The sequence below is a fragment of the Lepus europaeus genome, chromosome 13 (assembly GCF_033115175.1).
Source record: "Lepus europaeus isolate LE1 chromosome 13, mLepTim1.pri, whole genome shotgun sequence".
Classification (NCBI taxonomy): Eukaryota; Metazoa; Chordata; class Mammalia; order Lagomorpha; family Leporidae; genus Lepus; species Lepus europaeus.
The window spans coordinates 23,795,527-23,814,618 of record NC_084839.1 but is presented as its reverse complement, the minus strand read 5'-3'; the positions used below and the strand labels follow the sequence as shown (position 1 = coordinate 23,814,618).

General features: G+C 57.2%; 1 protein-coding gene across 1 annotated transcript; it reads right to left on the bottom strand.

Moving 5' to 3' along the window:
* Positions 1 to 11,120: 11,120 nt before the first annotated feature.
* TMEM214 (transmembrane protein 214) lies at positions 11,121 to 19,092 on the bottom strand. Its single transcript, XM_062209116.1, has 17 exons — positions 18,910 to 19,092; positions 17,906 to 18,105; positions 17,276 to 17,426; positions 16,879 to 17,013; positions 16,596 to 16,678; positions 16,129 to 16,234; positions 15,941 to 16,022; positions 15,580 to 15,681; positions 14,610 to 14,751; positions 14,223 to 14,314; positions 13,960 to 14,008; positions 13,674 to 13,787; positions 13,338 to 13,455; positions 12,809 to 12,905; positions 12,491 to 12,659; positions 12,204 to 12,349; positions 11,121 to 12,049 (listed from the first exon to the last, which is right to left on the bottom strand). Exons 1-17 carry the CDS (start codon positions 19,058 to 19,060, stop codon positions 11,923 to 11,925), a joined length of 2,064 nt encoding a protein of 687 aa, XP_062065100.1. The 5' UTR covers positions 19,061 to 19,092; the 3' UTR covers positions 11,121 to 11,922.

The window sequence follows — 19,092 nt, the reverse complement described above, 5'->3', positions numbered from 1 at the left end:
CCCCGCTCCCCGCGCCGCCTGCCGCCACCCTCTAATATCTGCCGAGGCCGCCTTCCTCCGGACCCCGGCCGGCCATTGGCCAGCCCGCTGGGCCCCCGCCCTGTCCCGCTCCAGGGACGCCCCAGGGAGCCGAGGAGCGGCCGGAGTCCGAGCGGCCAAGACCCCTTCGTGGCCCCCAGCACCGGGGCAGTGCGCGGAGAGCGGCTCTCGGCCCGCGCGGGCCCCGCAGCACGCAGACGCCTGGTCCGCGCCGCGCGCCCCACGCGGGCCGCCTGTCCTGTCCTTGCCCTACTTTGCCCCTACGGTTTCGCGCGGCGGGACGGACGTTCGTGCAGTCAGTCAGCAAACGCACGCTGGGTCAGGGTCCAGGCGTCCGGACCCGAGCGAGGACGACGTGAGCGCCGCGCCGCGGCCGGCAGGAAGGGCGGAAGCTCGCCGGGTCAGCGCCGGCAGACCCCCGGGGCGGCCCGGCCGGCGCTGGCATTCCCGCCCGGCACAGCGCTGGGCGCCGCCGTGACCGCCCCTCGCGCCGCTTGCGTGGGCTCCGCTGCCTTTCTCTCCGGCTGCGGGGCCGTGGGCCTTGGGCTGTGGGGACTGACCGCGCCGTGGGGACTGACCCCGCCGTGGGGACTGACCGCGCCGTGGGGACTGACCCTGCCGTGGGGACTGGCCGCGCCGTGGGCGTCCGCGCGCGCCGCTGTGTCCCCCCGGCTGCGGGGCCGTGGGCGCACGCGGGCGTCGCTCCTCGCGGTGCCCTGCGGGCCGAGCGGCCGGAGCCCGCGTTCTGCTCACCTTTGCCGCCGTGCCGTGCTGGTGCGCGTTGTCCCCTCCAGGTCTGAGGGTTCCAGGTTCCTAGTGGACTTGCTCATAAGTATTTCCCAGTTCTCAGAAACACACAGCCAGCATCTCAGTAAGTGGAGCCCACGCAATTATAGCCGTATTCCCATGTGGGCAAAGAACTTGGTTTCATCACACTTGGTAGAAATACTGATTTTCCTGTGTAGTTTATATTCCACATGTTCACTGTTAGATACGGCAGAAATGAATGTGCTTGGACAAATCTTTGGATTTTTGCTGACTTCTCTAGAATACATTTTTAGGATATTTTATGCCTGGCCAAATTTGTTCACCTTTTTTTAAGACTCGTTTTATTTATTTATTAGAAAGTGTTACAGACAGAGGTAGAGACAGAGAGAGGTCTTCCATCTGCTGGTTCTCTCCCCAGATGGCCCCAACGTCTAGAGCTGGGCTGATCAGAAGCTAGGAACCATGGGTTTCTTCTGGGTCTCCTACGTGGGTGGCAGGGGCCAAGGACTTGGGCCATCTTCCACTGCTTTCCCAGGCCATGGCAGAGAGCTGGATCAGAAGTGGAGCAGCCAGAACTCAAGCCGGCTCCCATATGGGATGCTGGTGCTGCAGGCCGGGGCTTTAACCCACTGTGCCACAGCGCCAAACCCTTTATACGCCTTTTGATAAATATCAAATAATTACTTTCCAGGAATGTCATACCAATTTCTATCATAGCCTCTCCTTAGTATAGTGCTGAAAAAATTGTTGAGATGGAGAAGAGGAAATAGTATCTTATTTTAAATTTGTATTTCCTTACAAATAAAGTGAACCTTTCTTTAAGTCTGTTCATTTGCCTTTCTCTTATTAATTTTCTGTATCTGTTAAGTTAGGATGAATTGGTTGTATTTATTTTTTGTTAATTTTTTTTTTTAATTTTCATTTTATTTGAAAGTCCGAGAGAAACACAGCTGGAGGGACACATTCCATCCTCTGGTTCACTCCAAATGCTGCCAACAGCCAGGACAGAGAGGAGCCCAGGTCCCCACACAGGTGGCAGGGACCCAGGACGTGAGCCATCCCACGCTGCCTCTCAAGGGAGCCGTTAGCAGGAAGCCGGACTGGAAGCAAAGCAGGCAGGGCCTGACCAGGCACTCTGACCAGAGATTTAAATGTCCCCGTGTGGCTGCCTAACCACGGCACCGAAGACCTGCCTCACCCACTTTTCTGTATTACTGTGTTTAATGCTTTTCTTATTCATTTCTAAGTTCTTTATAATGTTAGAGAATTATTTATACACATTTACTGCAAATATTTTTCTCTATTTTTTAAAAATTTTTCTTTTGGGCCTGGCACTGTGGTGCAGCCAGTTAAGCCTCCATCTGCAGTGCCAGCATTCCATGTGGGTGCCAGTTCCAGTCCGGGCTGCTCCGCTTCCAATCCAGCTCCCTGCTAATGCGCCTGGGAGAGCAGCAGAGGATGGCCCAGTCCTTGGTCTCCTGGGCTGGACACCTGGTTCCTGACTGGGGCCTGGCACAGCCCAGGCTGTTGTGGCCATTTGGGGAGTGAACCAGCAGATGGAAGCTCTCTCTCTCTTCTCTCTCTCTAATTCTGACTTTCAAATAAATAAATCTTTAAAAAACTTTTTTTTTATATATATGCATTTAAAACTTTTATGTGGTGACATTTATCACTCATTTCCTTTGAGCTCTTTCCCACTGCTTTAAGGCTTAGGAAATCTTTCCCCATGTGAAGATTACAAAATCAGATTGGATGGTTCTGCTGGGCTAGAGGCCCTGACTCGGTTCCAGACTCCAGCGTCCTGCTGATGTGCACCCTGGGAGGCAGCTGGTGACGGCTCAGGTGGCTGGGTCCCTGACTCCTACATGGGAGACCTGGAGTGACATGGGAGACCTGGAGTGACATGGGAGACCTGGAATGACATGGAGACCTGGAGTGACATGGGAGACGTGGAGTGACATGGGAGACGTGGAGTGACATGGAGACCTAGAGTGACATGGGAGACCTGGAGTGACATGGAGACCTGGAGTGACATGGGAGATGTGGAGTGACATGGAGACCTGGAGTGACATGGGAGACGTGGAGTGACATGGAGACCTGGAGTGACGTGGGAGATGTGGAGTGACATGGAGACCTGGAGTGACATGGAGACCTGGAGTGACATGGAGACCTGGAGTGACATGGGAGACCTGGAGTGAGCTCCCTGCTTCCCTTGCAGGCACTGAGACACGAGCGAACAGATGGGAGCTCTTTCTCTGTTTCTCTGTCCAGTGGGTAAATAAATAAAAATATTTTTATTTAAATTCATTTTTTACTCTTTGTTATATAATCTATTTGGAAATTATTTAGGCATGATGTGAATTAAAACAATAAATCACTTGTTCTCTGCCTTGGCTGCACACTGAAATCATTTGGAGAACTCTACACATACTGATGCCTGAACCCCAGCCCTAGAGAGATTTATTGAACTTATTTTTTTTTTTTTTTTTTTGACAGGCAGAGTGGACAGTGAGAGAGAGACAGAGAGAAAGGTCTTCCTTTTGCCGTTGGTTCACCCTCCAATGGCCGCCGCGGTAGGCGCGCTGCGGCCGGCGCACCGCGCTGATCCGATGGCAGGAGCCAGGTGCTTCTCCTGGTCTCCCATGCGGGTGCAGGGCCCAAGCACTTGGGCCATCCTCCACTGCACTCCCTGGCCACAGCAGAGAGCTGGCCTGGAAGAGGGGCAACCGGGACAGGATCGGTCCCCCGACCGGGACTAGAACCCGGTGTGCCGGCGCCGCAAGGCGGAGGATTAGCCTAGTGAGCTGCGGCGCCGGCCAATTTATTGAACTTTTTTTTTTTTTTTTTAAAGATTTATTTATTTATTTATTTGACAGGTAGAGCTACAGACAGTGAGAGAGAGAGACAGAGAGAAACGTTTTCCTTCTGTTGGTTCACTCCCCAGATGGCCGCCACAGCCAGCGCACTGCACCAATCCGAAGCCAGGAGCCAGGAGCCAGGTGCTTCCTCCTGGTCTCCCATGCGGGTGCAGGGGCCCAAGCACTTGGGCCATCCTCCACTGCCCTCCCGGGCCACAGCAGGGAGCTGGACTGGAAAAGGAGCAGCCGGGACTAGAACCGGCGCTCATATGGGATGCCGGTGCCACAGGCGGAGGATTAACCTAGTGTGCCACGGCGCCGGCCCCGATTTATTGAACTTTTTAAAAAAGATTTTATTTATTTATTGAGAAGTAGAGTTACAGAGAGAGAGGGAGAGACAGAGAGAATGGTCCTCCATCCGCTGGTTCACTCCCCAAGTGGCCACAACGGCTGGAGCTGGGCTGATCTGAAACCAGGAGCTAGGAGCTTCTTCCAGGTCTCCCACGTGGGTACAGGGGCCCAGGCCACAGCAGAGAGCTGGATCAGAAAGAGGAGCAGCGGGTCTCGAACTGGTGCCCATATGGGATGCTGGTGCCGCAGGCAGAAGCTTAGCCCACTACGATATAGCGCTGGCCCCTATTTATTTATTTAAATTCAAGAACATGGAACTGCTCTCCACTTTTTTAAAAAGTCTGATATTGGCCGGCGCCGTGGCTCAACAGGCTAATCCTCCGCCTTGCAGTGCCGGCACACTGGGTTCTAGTCCCAGTCGGGGCGCTGGATCCTGTCCCGGTTGCCCCTCTTCCAGTCCAGCTCTCTGCTGTGGCCAGGGAGTGCAGTGGAGGATGGCCCAAGTGCTTGGGCCCTGCACCCCATGGGAGACCAGGAGAAGCACCTGGCTTCTGCCTTTGGATCAGCGTGGTGCGCCGGCCGCTGAACCAACAGCAAAGGAAGACCTTTCTCTCTGTCTCTCTCTCTCTCACTGTCCACTCTGCCTGTCAAAAATTAAAAAAAAAAAAAAAAAAAAAAGTCTGATATTAGTAGTTCTTAGTATATTTAATAAATATTTAATAATAAAATACTTTCACTTGCAATTGATTTTACTTTGCTTGTTTCTTTTCCCTGCAGTGTTGCATTGGCTGAAACAGCGATCCTTAGGACTCTTTCATTCTCATAAAAATGACTGAGGATCCCACAAAGTTTGGTGTCTGTGGATGGTGTCTATCTGTGTTTTCTATGTTAGAAGTTAAAAGTGAGCATTTTAAATGATAGATTGTAATCGGGGGGTGTTGTGGCACGGCAGGTTAGACTGCTACTTGGGACACCTGCGTCCCATAATCAGAGTGCCAGTCGGAGTGCCAGCTGCTCTGCTTCTGACCCAGCTCCCCGCTAATGCACCTGGGGAGCAGCACTTGAGCTCCTGAGAACATGCGCAGTAGCCTCTTGTGGAGCTGTATGGGAGCACTTTTTAAAAAGATTTATTTATTTATTTGAAAGGCAGATCTATAGAGAGAAAGGGAGAGAGAGAGAGAGAGAGAGAGAGAGAGAGAGAGAGAGAGAGGGAGAGAGAGAGAGAGGAGGGAGAATCTTCCATCTGTTGGTTCATTCCCCAAATGACTGCAACAGCTGGGGTGGAGCCAAGCTGAAGCCAGGAGCTGAGAGCCTCATCTGAGTGTCCCACGTGGGTGCAGGGGCCCCGCACTTGGGCCACCTTCTGCTGCCTTCCCAGGTGCGTCTGCAGGGAGCAGCCAGGACCGGAGTGGGTGCCCAGATGGGATGGCACCCACTCATCCCTGCAGTGTCTGGGGTGAAGGCCCGCCTCTGGGGACATGATGAGCTACGGAGGGAACGTCTGTTTCACTGTATAAAGCAGAGAAGATATCAACAATTTTAAACCTGCAGATACAGCATTTGCAAAAGGCCTATCCGATAAGGAATTGGTACCAGAATATACAAAGATCCCTTAGAACTTAACAATAAGAGAACAAAATCAGACTGAGAAACAGATACCTCACCAAAGAGGGTGGCAAATAAAGTTTTTTTTTTTTTTTAGGTTTTATTTATTTATTTGAAAGGTGGAGTTACAGAGAGAGGGGAGAGAGAGAGAGAGAGAGAGAGAGCGCGCTTCCATCTGCTGGTTCATTTGTCAAATCGCCAAAATGGCTGGGGGCGGGCCAGACTGATGCCAGGAGCTTCTTCCGGGTCTCCCACAAGGGCGCAGGGTCCCAAACACTTGGACCGTCTGCTGCTGCTTTCTCGGGCCATCAGCAGAGCTGGAGCAGAAGTGGAGCAGCCGGGAATCAAACCAGCATCCATATGGGATGCCTGAATCACAGGGGGCGGCCTTGTCCACCACACAATGCCAGTCCCGAAAATAAAGCATATTACAAGATGTTTCAGCATCATATACCTCATTAGGGAATTGGAAATTAAGACAACAATGAGAGCTCTCCATCCATTAGTATGTCAGAAGTCCAAGAAAGTCAATATAACCAAATACTAGTGAGGATGTGGAGTCACGGGAACACTCACTCATTGCTGGTATGAATACAAAATGGTGCAGTTTGGAAGAGTCTGGTGGTTTCTTACAAAACTAAACACACTCTTTGTGGTCTAAAACTGGGCTCCGTGGGAGTTACCCAAATGCGCTTGAAGACTTGTGTCTACACACACAACAGCACATAGATGTCTCTAGCAGCTTTACTCATAATCACCAAACTTGGAAGCAACCAAGAATGTTCTTCAGTAGATGAGCAGATAAGCTGTGGTTCATCCAAAGAAATACTATTCAGTGCTAAAAAGAAACCAGCTATGGGCCGGCGCTGTGGCATAGCAGCCCATGTGGGCGAGTCCCATCCAGCTCCCTGCTAACGCCCTTGGGAAAGCGGCGGAAGATGGCCCAAGTGCTTGGGCCCCTGCACCCACGTGGGAGACCCAGATGAGGCTCTCAGCTCCTGGCTTCGGCCTGTCACAGCCCCAGCTGTTGTAGTCATTTTGGGGGAGTGAACCAGTGGATGGAAGACCTCTCTCCCTCTCCTCTCTCTCTGCAACTCTGCCTTTCAAATAAACAAACATATCTTTTGTTTTTAAAGACTTATTTATTTGAAAGTCAGAGTTACATAGAGGAGAGGCAGAGAGAGAGAGAGAGAGAGAGAGAGAGAGAGAGAGAGAGAGATGCAGGGGCCCAAGTTCTTGGCCCATCTTCTACTGCTTTCCCAGGCCATGGCAGAGAGCCAGATTGTAAGTGGAGCAGCCGGGTCTCGAACCGGTGCCCATTAACCCGCTGTGCCACAGCGCTGGCCCCAATAAACACATCTTTAAAAGAAAGAAATGAATGATCAATTCCTGAAAAGATGCAGAGGAACTTACAGGCACGTTACCAAGAGGATGAAGTCAGTCTGGAAAGGCCCCAAACTCTATGACATTCCAGAAAAGACAAAACTCTGGAGCCAGCAGAAAGACCAGTGGATGTCAGGGGTCGTGTGGGAGAGGAAGATATGAGGCATAGGTGGTTTTCAGGGCACTGAAACTAGTGGGTGCCTACCAAAACCTACAGAAGATCCAACACAGTGAGCCCCACTGTGTTGTGAACCATGGGTGACAGCCGTGTGTCCACACAGCCTCACTGATGATCATCGATGCACTGAACTGGTGTGGGAAGCTGATGGTGAGGGGCCTGTGTGTACACGGGGACCAGGCAGAGTACGTGAGCCTTTCTCTACTGCTCAGTTCTGATGTGAACCCCTTACAAATGAACAGCTGGTGTGCGTGCTACCATAGTGAAAATTAGACAAAGGCACATGCAACAGCACAGTTGAAGTTGGCGTTTTTTTTTTTTCTTTTTAAGATTTATTTATGTATTTGAAAGAGTTACACAGAGAGAGATCTTCCATCCGATGGTTCACTCCCCAAATGGCCGCAATGGCCAGAGCTGCGCCAATCCAAAGCCAGGAGCCAGGAGCTTCTTCTGGATCCCCCACGTGGGTGCAGGGGCCCAAGGACCAGGGCCATCTTCCACTGTTTTCCCGAGCCACAGCAGAGAGCTGGACAGGAAGTGGAGCAGCCAGGTCTTGAACCGGCGCCCATATGGGATGCCCGAGCTTCAGGCCAGGGCGTTAACCCACTGCGCCACAGTTCCGGCCCTGAGCGTTTTTATTAACAGGCAGAATATTCAATAAATATTCTCATACCTTGAACAGTGGGGTTTTCCCCCAAATTCCCTCTCCCACGTCAGTGAAACTGTCCAGTGTGAATGGGATCCCAAGGAAGGAGAAGCAGGGCCCTTTGTCCCTCAAGGTCCTTCTGGGGGCAGAACTGCGAAGGGTTCACGGTAAAGGGATGGTCACTAACTGTCCACCTGAATCCACATTCCACTAGGAGAGAGGGCCTGGTAAGACGCTCAGAAGTCACAAGCACTGGAATGTCCTTGGCACTGAACCACCGGACCACTCTGGAGCAGGGCAAGGCAGACAGGGCTGGCTCTGGGGAACACGTCCCCCTACGCTGGTGACATTTTGAGAGTGAAGCGACAGAGCAGCAGGTAGGAGCCCAGCAACACTGCCCATTTGTAACGAATCAGATGCCTTGTCGCATACCTGAGGCTGTGCACTGGACACACAAACATGGAGACTTGCTTTGGGACTTAGAGAAAAGAAAGTAGTATTTCAGAATGAGTCACGTGTACCTTTTGCAGGCCCATAGGAGTTGGTAGGAACTGGGGTCAGTAAGAGATGATCGCACACACACTGCCTTCAGCTTCCCAGCACGCGGCTGAGCTCCCAGTGCGTGCGACGAACAGTCGCAGCATCCAGATGTGACTCCGCGGCTTCAGCTCCCTTCCAGCTCAGTGTGACCGCCCCGCCCTTCTGCACCACGGCAGCACCCCGCTAGTCCACACCAGCTCGACTTCCTGGCTCCACCTGGACTTCACCTTGTTGACAACCCTTTAAAAATGAGACGTCTGGTTGTCTGATTTTGCCCTAATGGCGAGCAGGTGCAGAGCTGGACTCCTCTGAGAAACTGCCAAATAAAGGCAAGCGAGGTCAGTGCCAGCGCCCCTGTGAGAGCAGACCCCAGTGGAGCTGCTGCAGGAAAACGCGGCACCCAGAGCTACTGCCCAAAACGAAGCGAACTCCGAGGTGAACAGTCAGCCCACTGGGAGCCAACACGGCACTTGTGGCCTTCTCTGGTTGCTGGAGCAAAAATACTCAGGCTACATCATCGCAGCACCGTGTCACCATCTCGTCTCGTGCAACTGCTGACCCAGGTTCCCAGCTGCCTCTTCTCCGATTTGAACACGGCCAGCTGTAAGGTTTCATGGTAGTGTGTGAGTGGTCAGAATGAGAACGCGTTCTCTAACCCAGCAGCTCTAACCTTAGCCCTGTGCCCTGTGGGGTGTCCTTCCTCTGGGAGAAAGCCCTGGCCAGCTGCCTAAGGAGCACCAGGGGCTGACCGGGGCTGGGCTGAGGAATTCCCGAATGGCAGCAAGTGTGCGATGCCGGCTTTTGAGACCTCACTTTGTCAAGATTCTTCTACACCTGCTTCTTTATAATCTCACCCCCTAAGAGTGACAGAAGCACTGGCCACGACTGGGCTAATCGTCAGGTGTTTAATGGGGAAAACAGCTGGGAGCCATGAGAGCCGGTGCAGACGGCGTTCTCCACCACTGCTTAATTTCTTTTCTTTTTTTTGACAGGCAGAGTGGACAGTGAGAGAGAGAGAGAGAGAGAAGGGTCTTCCTTTGCCGTTGGTTCACCCTCCAATGGCCGCCGTGGCCGGCGCACCGCGCTGATCCGAAGGCAAGAGCCAGGTGCTTCTCCTGGTCTCCCATGGGGTGCAGGGCCCAAGGACTTGGGCCATCCTCCACTGCACTCCCGGGCCATAGCAGAGAGCTGGACTGGAAGAGGAGCAACCGGGATAGAATCCGGCACCCCAACTGGGACTAGAACCCGGTGTGCTGGTGCCACAGTCAGAGGATTAGCCTGTTGGGCCACAGTGCCGGCCCCACTGCTTAATTTCTAACACTCAAGGGAAGAAACCTGCAGAACCTGTAATCCTCCTAAAATCTCCAGTCAAAAATAAAAAGCCTTGGTGTACTCAGCACAGCACTTCCGCTGCAGCCTGGGATGCCCACACCCACAGCTCAGTCCCTAGGTTCAAGTCCCGGCTTCCTGCCAATGCCCATCCTGGGGGGCAGCAGATGGTGGCCCAAGTACTTGGGTTCCTGCCAGCCCCATGGGGACCTGGAATGAGTTTGACCCCTGGCTTTGGGATGGCCTGGCCCCTACTGTTGCAGACATTTGGGGAGTGAACTAGTGGGTAGATCTGTGTCTGATTTTTAAACAAAGGAAAACAACAAAAATGGGCTTTGGTGATAACCCTGGCCTCACGTCTCAGAATTCTGAGTCTTTCTCACTGCCTTACAAAATGAACCAATTACTACACTACACTACAGTACAGGCAAAATACTGATGACTGGCAAGAATTCCCTTAGGAAGTCCCGCCCTCTCCCTGTTCCTCCAAGCATAAAAAGGGAAACTGTGAGACCAGACTCGGTGACAAGTCAGACATCCAATGACAAGAGCCCAGGGCATCCAGAAGCGCAGCAGGCCTGGCTTGAAAATGAGACTGAAGCGTTTTCCCTGCCAGCAGGTCATTACCCGAGGCTGCACTCCCCAGGGGAGCGGCGCTCAGTCACCCCGGGCCGCACTCCCCAGGAGAGCAGGGCTCAGTCACCCCGGGCTGCACTCCCCAGGAGAGCAGGGCTCAGTCACCCACACCCGCACTCCCCAGGAGAGCAGGGCTCAGTCACCCACACCCGCACTCCCCAGGAGAGCGGGGCTCAGTCACCCCGGGCCGCACTCCCCAGGGTAGCGGGGCTCAGTCACCCACACCTGCACTCCCCAGGACAGCGGGGCTCAGTCACCCCGGGCTGCACTCCCCAGGGGAGCGGGGCTCAGTCACCCACACCTGCACTCCCCAGGAGAGTGGGGCTCAGTCACCCCGGGCTGCACTCCCCAGGAGAGCGGGGCTCAGTCACCCCGGGCCGCACTCCCCAGGAGAGCGGGGCTCAGTCACCCCAGGCTGCACTCCCCAGGAAAGCGGGGCTCAGTCACCCCGGGCTGCACTCCCCAGGAGAGCGGGGCTCAGGTACCCTGGGCCGCACTCCCCAGGAGAGCGGGGCTCAGTCACCCACACCTGCACTCCCCAGGAGAGCGGGACTCAGTTAACCCGTGGCTGCACTCCCCAGGGGAGTGGGGCTCAGTCACCCACACTTGCACTCCCCAGGAGAGCGGGGCTCAGTCACCCCGGGCTGCACTCCCCAGGAGAGCGGGGCTCGGTCACCCCGGGCTGCACTCCCCAGGGGAGCGGGGCTAAGTCACCTACACCTGCACTCGCCAGGGGAGCGGGGTCCATTACATTCCTGTTCCAGGATGCAGACAGGAAAGCTGAGAATCCAGTCAGTCTCCTTTATTCCATCTGCAGGCATAGCCAGCGGCCACTGCTGAACCCTGTCTCACGGCCCAGGCTGACGGAAGGGTCCCTGGGTCTGAGGCACACAGCGCCTGCACTCTGCTCTCCAGGGACAGTGGGGTGGGCGGTGGAGAAGCCCAGCGAGGCAGAGCCCTCGCCCTGAAGGGGAATGGAGAGGGGAGGAAGTAGGGATGTGTAGAACAGGAGCAGCAAGGGGCCTTGAAGGGCCTGCGCTGGGCACGTGGAGGCGAGAGGTGACTTCCCCCCAGCCCCGTGTCCACTGACGCCCACCACCAAGCTGTAGGGAGAGGCTCAAGCAGCTTTGCCCTCTGCGATGCCGTATTCTGGATTCTTCGGGAGGTCCCCTTCTTTTGCTTCTGTGGCTCAAGATGTGCTCCAGAACGGGAACAGGAGGCTGCTGAGGTCTGGGATGGGCCTCATCTGTCAGAAACGCAGGAGCCGCTCCTCGCTGGGGCTTTAGGAGTATCTCGAGATGGAGGGAAGCGGAAAGAGGAGGCGAGAGAGGAACTGAGGGAGGCTGCCAGCCCAAGGAGGGGGCTGCGAGCTGTGCGGCAGGCCCAAGAAGTGTTCAGTGGAATTGTGGGCAGGGGGCTGACACACCGCTGGGGCCAGTCCCTACGGAAGACAGAACCGGGGCAGAGGCGACTGGTCCCTTGCCTGGGAGGTGGCCCTCAGGCACCACGTACAAGAGACCCCCATGCAGGACCACCCCTGTGCGCCCCCCAGCAGTTTCTGACAGCCTGCCCGGGGCAGAGACCGGTGGCTACTGCTGGGATATCATGGCGAGCGCCCAGTCCAAGAAGGCCACCGTAATGTCCTGCAGGCAGAGCCAGGTCCAGCGGGCAGCCTCACTGAGCTGTGTCTTCACGCAGTCCCAGGTCACCTCGCCTCTGGGAGGAGAGCAGGACATTGTCGGGGTCAGGAAGCATGTGCAGCCCGGCCTACAGCCCTCCTCCCGCAGTGGCCAGGGACAAGCAAGGGGTAGGGTGGCACAAGAACCTCCACGGTGAAGCTTTGTCCCGGGGCCCTGGGTGGGGGTCTCACCTGCACGCCTCGTGGCAGTGCTCCTGGGCTCGGGCCAGGGCCTCAAGCAGCAGGTGCCACAAGGGCAGCAGCACGTTCTGGCAGAGCAGGAAGAGCAGTTCCTTCAGGAGATGAAGCAGCCGGTGCAGGGCAGCAGAGAGCTGGAGCTGCGGCCAGAGCACAGAGGGTGGATGGCGCCCAGCGCCCAGCGCCCGGGGAGGCCTCCTGCCCTAAGGACCCAGTCCACACGGGGCTGCTGCCACTTCCCGAGGCCGCAGCCCTTCTCCACGTCCCTGTCCCCAGCTTACCCTCTCGGAGAGACTGGTGAGGCCGTCACTGAGCCAGGCGAGGTGGGAGGCACAGTGGGCAGAGAGGAAGCTGACGGTGGCATTGGTGTGTGCCCAGGCCAGCTGCAAGCTGGGCCGCAGCACAGTAAGCAGGTGGGAGCCGCAGGCCGGCAGCGTCTCCTCCAGCCAGCTGTCAGAGAGGGTGGAGGGGACAGCGGGGGGCTGAGTCTCCTCAGGCCAGCTCGCTTCCAAAGAGCTGGGAAAGGCAAGCCCTGACCACCCTCACCACCCAAGACTTCCCTCCACCCCCGTGCCGGCCCCTCCCTGGGAGGAGCTCACCTGTAGCCTTGCAGGCTGTAGGAGTAGAGTTTGGCACAGGCTTGGTGGCCAGCAGGCAAGAAACCAGACGACTGAAGCAACTGGCCAGCGAGGGAGGCTGAGGACAGGGGGCTTGGTGAGCGGGGAGGCGCTACAGGTCTCCAGGCAGGCGAGTGAGGCTCGCAGCGCACTGAGCCGACTCAATGGGAGGCAGGCAGGCCCCAGGGCCGAGCTCTCCTGCTGGCCCAGGCGAGCAGGAATAGGGGGCCAGATGGAGCCCTGGAATTGGGTGTCAGCAAGTCTCACTTATCCTCAGCAGTGGAAAGATGACACCTACTGCAATGGCGTCATGAATATGCAAGCCCGTCTACATTGCGAAGTACCAGCTCAACCTGAAGTGGTACTGACCCAGCTATGGACAGGAAAATCTGGACGCCAGCGTTCATCTGCAGTACCGAGAACTCATCGGGACCAGGGTGTGTGGCGGGGGTGCCCCCCCAGCTCTGTGCCCCCACCACGCTATCTTCCTTGTGTGCCAGTTGCTGCTTACCCTGGAAAGAGCTGTGTGACCGGAAGTCATGGCAGAGGAAACCGACGGCAAAGACCAGCAGCAGCAGCAGCAGCCGTGTCCATGGCAGCCCAGGGCCCCGTGCCTGCTGCAACAGGCCCTGGGAGGTGGCGGGAGGAAGAGTGGTCAGGAGGGAGAGGACCTGGTCCCTACTCCCCGGCAGGTCTCAAGCCAGGCCTTCCAGGAAGAGGGTCAAGCCCTCCCACTGGCTCCAAGAGGGAGCAGGGGGCTCCACAGGCAGTGGGCAGGAACGTGCTGCAGGCCCAACCCTGGGTGTGCCGAGACAGACAGGCAGGACAGTGTGGGTGGCACTGGCACCTTGCAGGCTCTGTCACACACGACGACATCCTGGTTGTCACAGCTGCCTTTCCCTAGCAGCTCCTGGTTAGTCAGCTTGAAGGACTGAATGGTTTCTTGCAAAGACTTCTGCACCTACAGGGTCACAAGAGGCTGGGTTGGGAATGTAACCTCTGGCCCTGGAGCCCTTGCCTCCCCCAGCCCCTGCTTCTTTCCCTGCCAAGGGCACCGGCAGAGCAGCTTCCCTGGGCAGGGAGGACAGCGGCACAGGGGCAGATCAGCCTGTCACGTCACCCCAGCTCCTCACCGTCTTGGGAATCCGCTCCCAGGACCTGAGCAAGTGCTCCAGCAGCAGGCTGTGGAGAAAGCACGACCCGTCCCAATCAGGTGGCCTGCTCAGCCCTTCCTGGCTGTGAGACCGTCCCTCCCCCAAGCCCCGCAGGAGCAGCAATGTCCCCACAGAGCAGTGACCCATGAGCCCCTTCTGCCCTGAGGACAGGGATGGGCCGGCCCCGGGCTGGGACGCTTCTACATGGGGGCCAGAGGCAGGCAACCCCCACCCCCACCTGCCTGGACTGGGACAGGTGCTTGGGGTACAGCTGCCTCCAGACGCTGGCGCTGAGGGGGTCCACGGTCAGACACTCGGCCAAGCTGCTCAGGAGCTGACAGGAAACAGAGGAACGACTGCTGGGGCCGTGGGGCAGCGGGCAGCCCACCCGCGCCGAGGTCGAGAAGCACCGGCCTAGAGCTCAGGCCCACGGATCACTGATCCCAGTGGCACAGGAACCATGCGGGCCTGTGCGTGCCGCCCTTCTGAGGCTGCGTCTAAGTGGGCGGCGCAGGGGCTGCCGGGAGTGAGCTGAGGAAGGCCCGGGGCTCTGTGAAGGCAGCGGACGGAGGCCACTGCGTGCACCCCCGGCAAAGGGGAAGGAAAGCAGGCTCCCACCGGGTCCTCACCTCTTTCTTCATCTCGGGTGGGCAGCTCGGGGTGGCTCTGGACAGGAAGGAGGGGAAGTAGGTATGGAGGGTGGATTCCGGCTTCGCCCCGAACGCCAGCACCTTCAGTCGGGGGTAGAGCTGACACAGCTGCTCCTGCAGGCTGGGGTGGGGTGAGGAGGAGAGCCATGCACAGGCGAACAACAGAACTGGGCCACACACACTTCCTGCTGCCTCGGAACCCCTGCCCTGTCCTGCCCAAGGGGAGCGTCACTAGGGGCCTTGGAGGGGGCTGGTTGTGTGGTGTAGGGGGTTAGGCTGCTGCTCGGGTTCAAGTCCTGGCTACTCTGCTTCCAATCCGGCTTCCTGCTCATGTGCCTGGGAAAGCTGCGGAAGAGGGTCCGAGCACCTGGGCTTTTGCCACCACGTGGGGGACCTGACGGAGCTCCTGGCTCCTGCCTTCAGATGGCCCAGCCCCAGCCATGAAGGCCATTTCCGGAGGGAACCAGAAGACAGAAGATCTCTTCCTCTTTGTCGTTCCCTCTCTGCCTTTCAAATAAATAAATAAATAAATATTAAGGAAAAAAAAAATGATGACTCCTTGGAACATCTGTTGCAAGCCACAGAAACCCTGCACCCCCCAAGAAAGCACCTACATGCCAATTACACTGTAGGGTCCGCACAATTTCAGCGGCTCACCGATCCCTTGAAACCTACCCTTGAGCTTCCAGGTTGGGGTGGGAATATAAGGGGACTTCATAAAGTTTATACAAAATGAAATAAAAAAGAAGTTTATTTTAGACCAAAAAAAAGTTTCAAAATCCATGCATTTTTTTGTAATATGCATTTTCCATAAACATTTTGAAGACCCACTGTACACATGGATCTCCAAACTTTTTTTTTTTTTGCACCAAAAAAACCCATGTGTTGTAGGACACGGTCCTGGCCCTGTGCTGGGACCCGCACAGCAGTGTGCCCCAGGCAGTCCTACCTGGGTGTCAGAGAGTTGTTGGGCATGTAGGCGAAGTCCAGAAGTGGGAAGAAGTCCTTGGGGCCAATCATACCGAAGCCCTTGGTGAGGTTAGGATGCATCCTGTGAGGGAAGCTCTCACTCAGGCCCACTGTTCCAGCCACGACCCCAGCCAAGCCAACATCTAGGAAAGGAGCGTCAGCTTGGCCCCTGGCCCTTAGCAGCTGCCCCGTCTCCTTCCTCACGTCACTCTATGAGGTGCGAGGAGCTGACCCCCAAGTCCTCGTGTCTATGGAGACGAGGACTACAGCACCACATTTAGCTCAAACAGCCACTCAGAGAGACCGTGGGCCTTGCCCTGGCTGCGCCCCCTGTCACTCACAGGAGCAGCCGGTCCAGGTACGCAATGGCGAAGGGAGACAGAGACTTGATGCCCAGCACGGGCAGCATGATCCCCAGCCACACTGTGGAGACAAAGGGAGGGAGGAGGCTCAGGCCTGCGCCCAGGGACACCGAGAGGAGCTCCCTGGCTCGAAGACCACCCCTCTTCCTTCCCCACCTCCCCGTTACCTTTCAATCCCTCGGTGAGGTTGGCAAAGCCGGCTTGGCCCAGGGCCCACATGATGGTCAGACATTTTGCTGGTCGGCTCTGGTGGGACCGCAGCAGTTCCAGGAACTGAGGAGACCGGTGGGGAAGGCAGTTTGGAAAGGGCAAAGCCCCAGAAGCGCCCGCTGAGCCAGGTGGGGAGGGAGAGGCAGGCGTGGGGCAGTGGGGCCCTACGGCAGCGCAGGGCAGTGATTCAGAGCATGGGCCCCGCCACGCTCCGCCACTGGACCCCTCTGAGGCTCAATCCTCCCATCTATAAAATGGGAATAATCGTAGTACAGGCCTCAAACGACTGAACGCCAGCAGTACTACTTATTGTTACTGGTCTCCAAGTGTCTCCACTATCCCACAACCAAGGCCAACAACGTAGGTTCTGCCCAACCCCCACAGTCCTAGCTTCCCGGCATCCCCAGCGCCACCTGGAGCTCACCTTGCCCAGGTTTGCAGTGGCAATCTTGGGCTTGTCCTGCAACATGGCCTGGATACAGATGCGGTAGCCGTGTAGTGACTCCCCTGGAGAGACGCATGTTCTCAGACCTGCTCACGCCACCTGGCAGCTGGGAGTTAGCCCCCGTGAGCCCCTACTTCCTCCTCCCCTTCCAAACAGCGTGTCAGGATTAGTTTATTTCTCTGCGGCAAACAAGCACTCAGCCACGCCACACACAGGGGAAAAGCAGACTCCCAAGCGGACAGCTCCTCCTGTGCCCTCTCACCTGGAGTCTTGTCCAATTCTTGCAGCATGGTGAACAGACAGTGGTCAAAAAAGAGCTCCAGGGACCCCGCTGCCTTGGTCAGTAGTCCTCGGATGATCCCGCGCAGCTCCCGGCTCACCAGGCTGTAGGGATAATCTGGGGTCCGCGGGGATGAGTGACGGGACCAGACACCCCTGCCAGCTCTGAGAACAGGGAGTGGAAGCGCAGGTCCCTGCACTGAGCCGGGCATCCTCCCTCTCCCACGGGGCCCAGACACTGTCACAGCCATGATGATTAAACAGGAGTTCAAATCCATGAGAATCAAGACAGTGGGTGGCAGAGGGCTCTTTTAGGAACATACAGCCCTTCTAGAATTTCCTTGAACTTGTCTGAGCTTGAGAGAGTCGGGAAGACTAACCATGAGTATGCTGGCTCAGGGTGGGTTCACTTAGAGGAGCTTGGAGCTTGTAGTTGAGATAGCTGGCCAGGTCCTTCAACCATACGGATGGGTTCCCAGAGAACACACTCTGGCTCTTGTCCAGTTCCTTCTGCAGGGCTGCCACATCCAGCTGCCAGGCACACCCCCCACCCAGGGTGAGTTGTGAGTGAGGGGAGGGGAAATGGGGTAGGGGCGGGGAAATGGTTGAGTACGTGGTGGTAGAAAGGACAAAGGCTTTCTGTTTTTAGGCACAAATGGAATTGCGGACTGTCACAACTTGGAGGCACCCGGATCTTTAGAAAGTACTGCCCTCAAGGCCCCGTACTCACAGGCCTTTGGCGCGCTCAAGAGAGGAAAAGCAGAAGACAAAAATCAAAGCTCATTGCTTCCACAGGAAAGGGAGCCACAGGCAGCTTCTCTGGCCCTCCCTGGGGTCCCTGGGTCTTTAAGGCTTTCCCCTCTCAGGTCTGTTCCCCCAGAAGTTCCCACTGCCCCTCTATTCCACGCGCAAGCGTTCCCTGAGCCTGCTGTCTTCTCCCCGCCCACTCCTCGGCACACTGTCCCACACCCACAGGCCCCTGCCCCCACCCGGTCCCCAGGCCCACTCACGGCTCTCAGAGCCTCCTCCAGGCTGCGGAAGCGGCCCTGCTTCTGGTTCTGGCTGGCGGCAGTCGCCACCTTCTTTGGCTGCTTCTTGCTCGCTGGCTTCTTGGGCTCCACAGCGGGGGGTGGGACTTGCTCCTTATTCTGCCGTTTCATGATTTTCTCGAAGCCGCGCTCATACAGGGTGCTTGTGGTCTGGATCGCAGCTGGGGTGGAGACAGGCAGAGAAAGGGGGACCACCCCTGAGTCCCCTGGGCCTCACAGTGTCACGTAATTCAGGGAGCAGCCAGGGAGTCCTCGCGGTTGTGGCTTTTGGCTGTCACAGCTCTGGAGTTCACCGCTCTTGCAAAGAGATGGGGCAGTTCTTTATGGGGCAAATCAGAAGGTGTGGGAACCAGCAGCAGAACGGGATTCGGAGGAATGGCTACTTTGGTGAGTGGCCATTCGTCTGGCTGGGTTCGTCCCCGACCCCCGGGGCTCCGAAGTGACAACTCTGTACTAATCAACAAGTGGCAGGCTTTCTCCGCGTCTCCACCCCGGCGGGCGCTGCTGAGCCCGTGGCCGGTCATGTCTCCCCCTGCTGCACCACTGGTTGACTACAGGAGGGGGTTGCCGGGTCTGCGGCCCCGGGATATCCCCTCCCTGCTCTGACACCTGCCCATGAGGCCAGCCAGTGCCCGGGCCAGCTGGGAGGCTAGTGTGCAGCGGACCGCGCGTCGGAAGACGGAATCCCAGCCCCTGCAGCACGCGGTCCTGGGCAAGCGGTCCCAATTTCTCAGTCTATTCATCTGCAAGGTGAAGTCCTCCCCTGACCCCCGCCCCGCTGTGCGGTCAGCCTCTCGTGAGGCTCCAAAGACACAAGGCAAGGGCGGCGCCGGGGGCCAGCCGGCTGGCTGGAGCGCGGAGCGCCGGCGGTGCTCAGCCCCCGGGCTCCGGGACCTGCTCGGTGCTCCCCAGCCGGGGCAGGCCGGGGTCGGCGGGCGCGGGCGGCGGACCGGGTGGGTACTCACGGGTCAGGTCGTACTTCCACACTCCGTTTGCCTCCCCGAGCGCCCGACGGTCCCCGCCGCCGCCTCGACCGCCGCCGCCACCGGCGGACGCAGGCCGCCGGCCCTTCTTCACCACCTCCCAGCGCCCCCCACCCGCAACACTGGCGGCCATGGCTGCGGCCCTCGCCCCTGCCACCTCCCGGC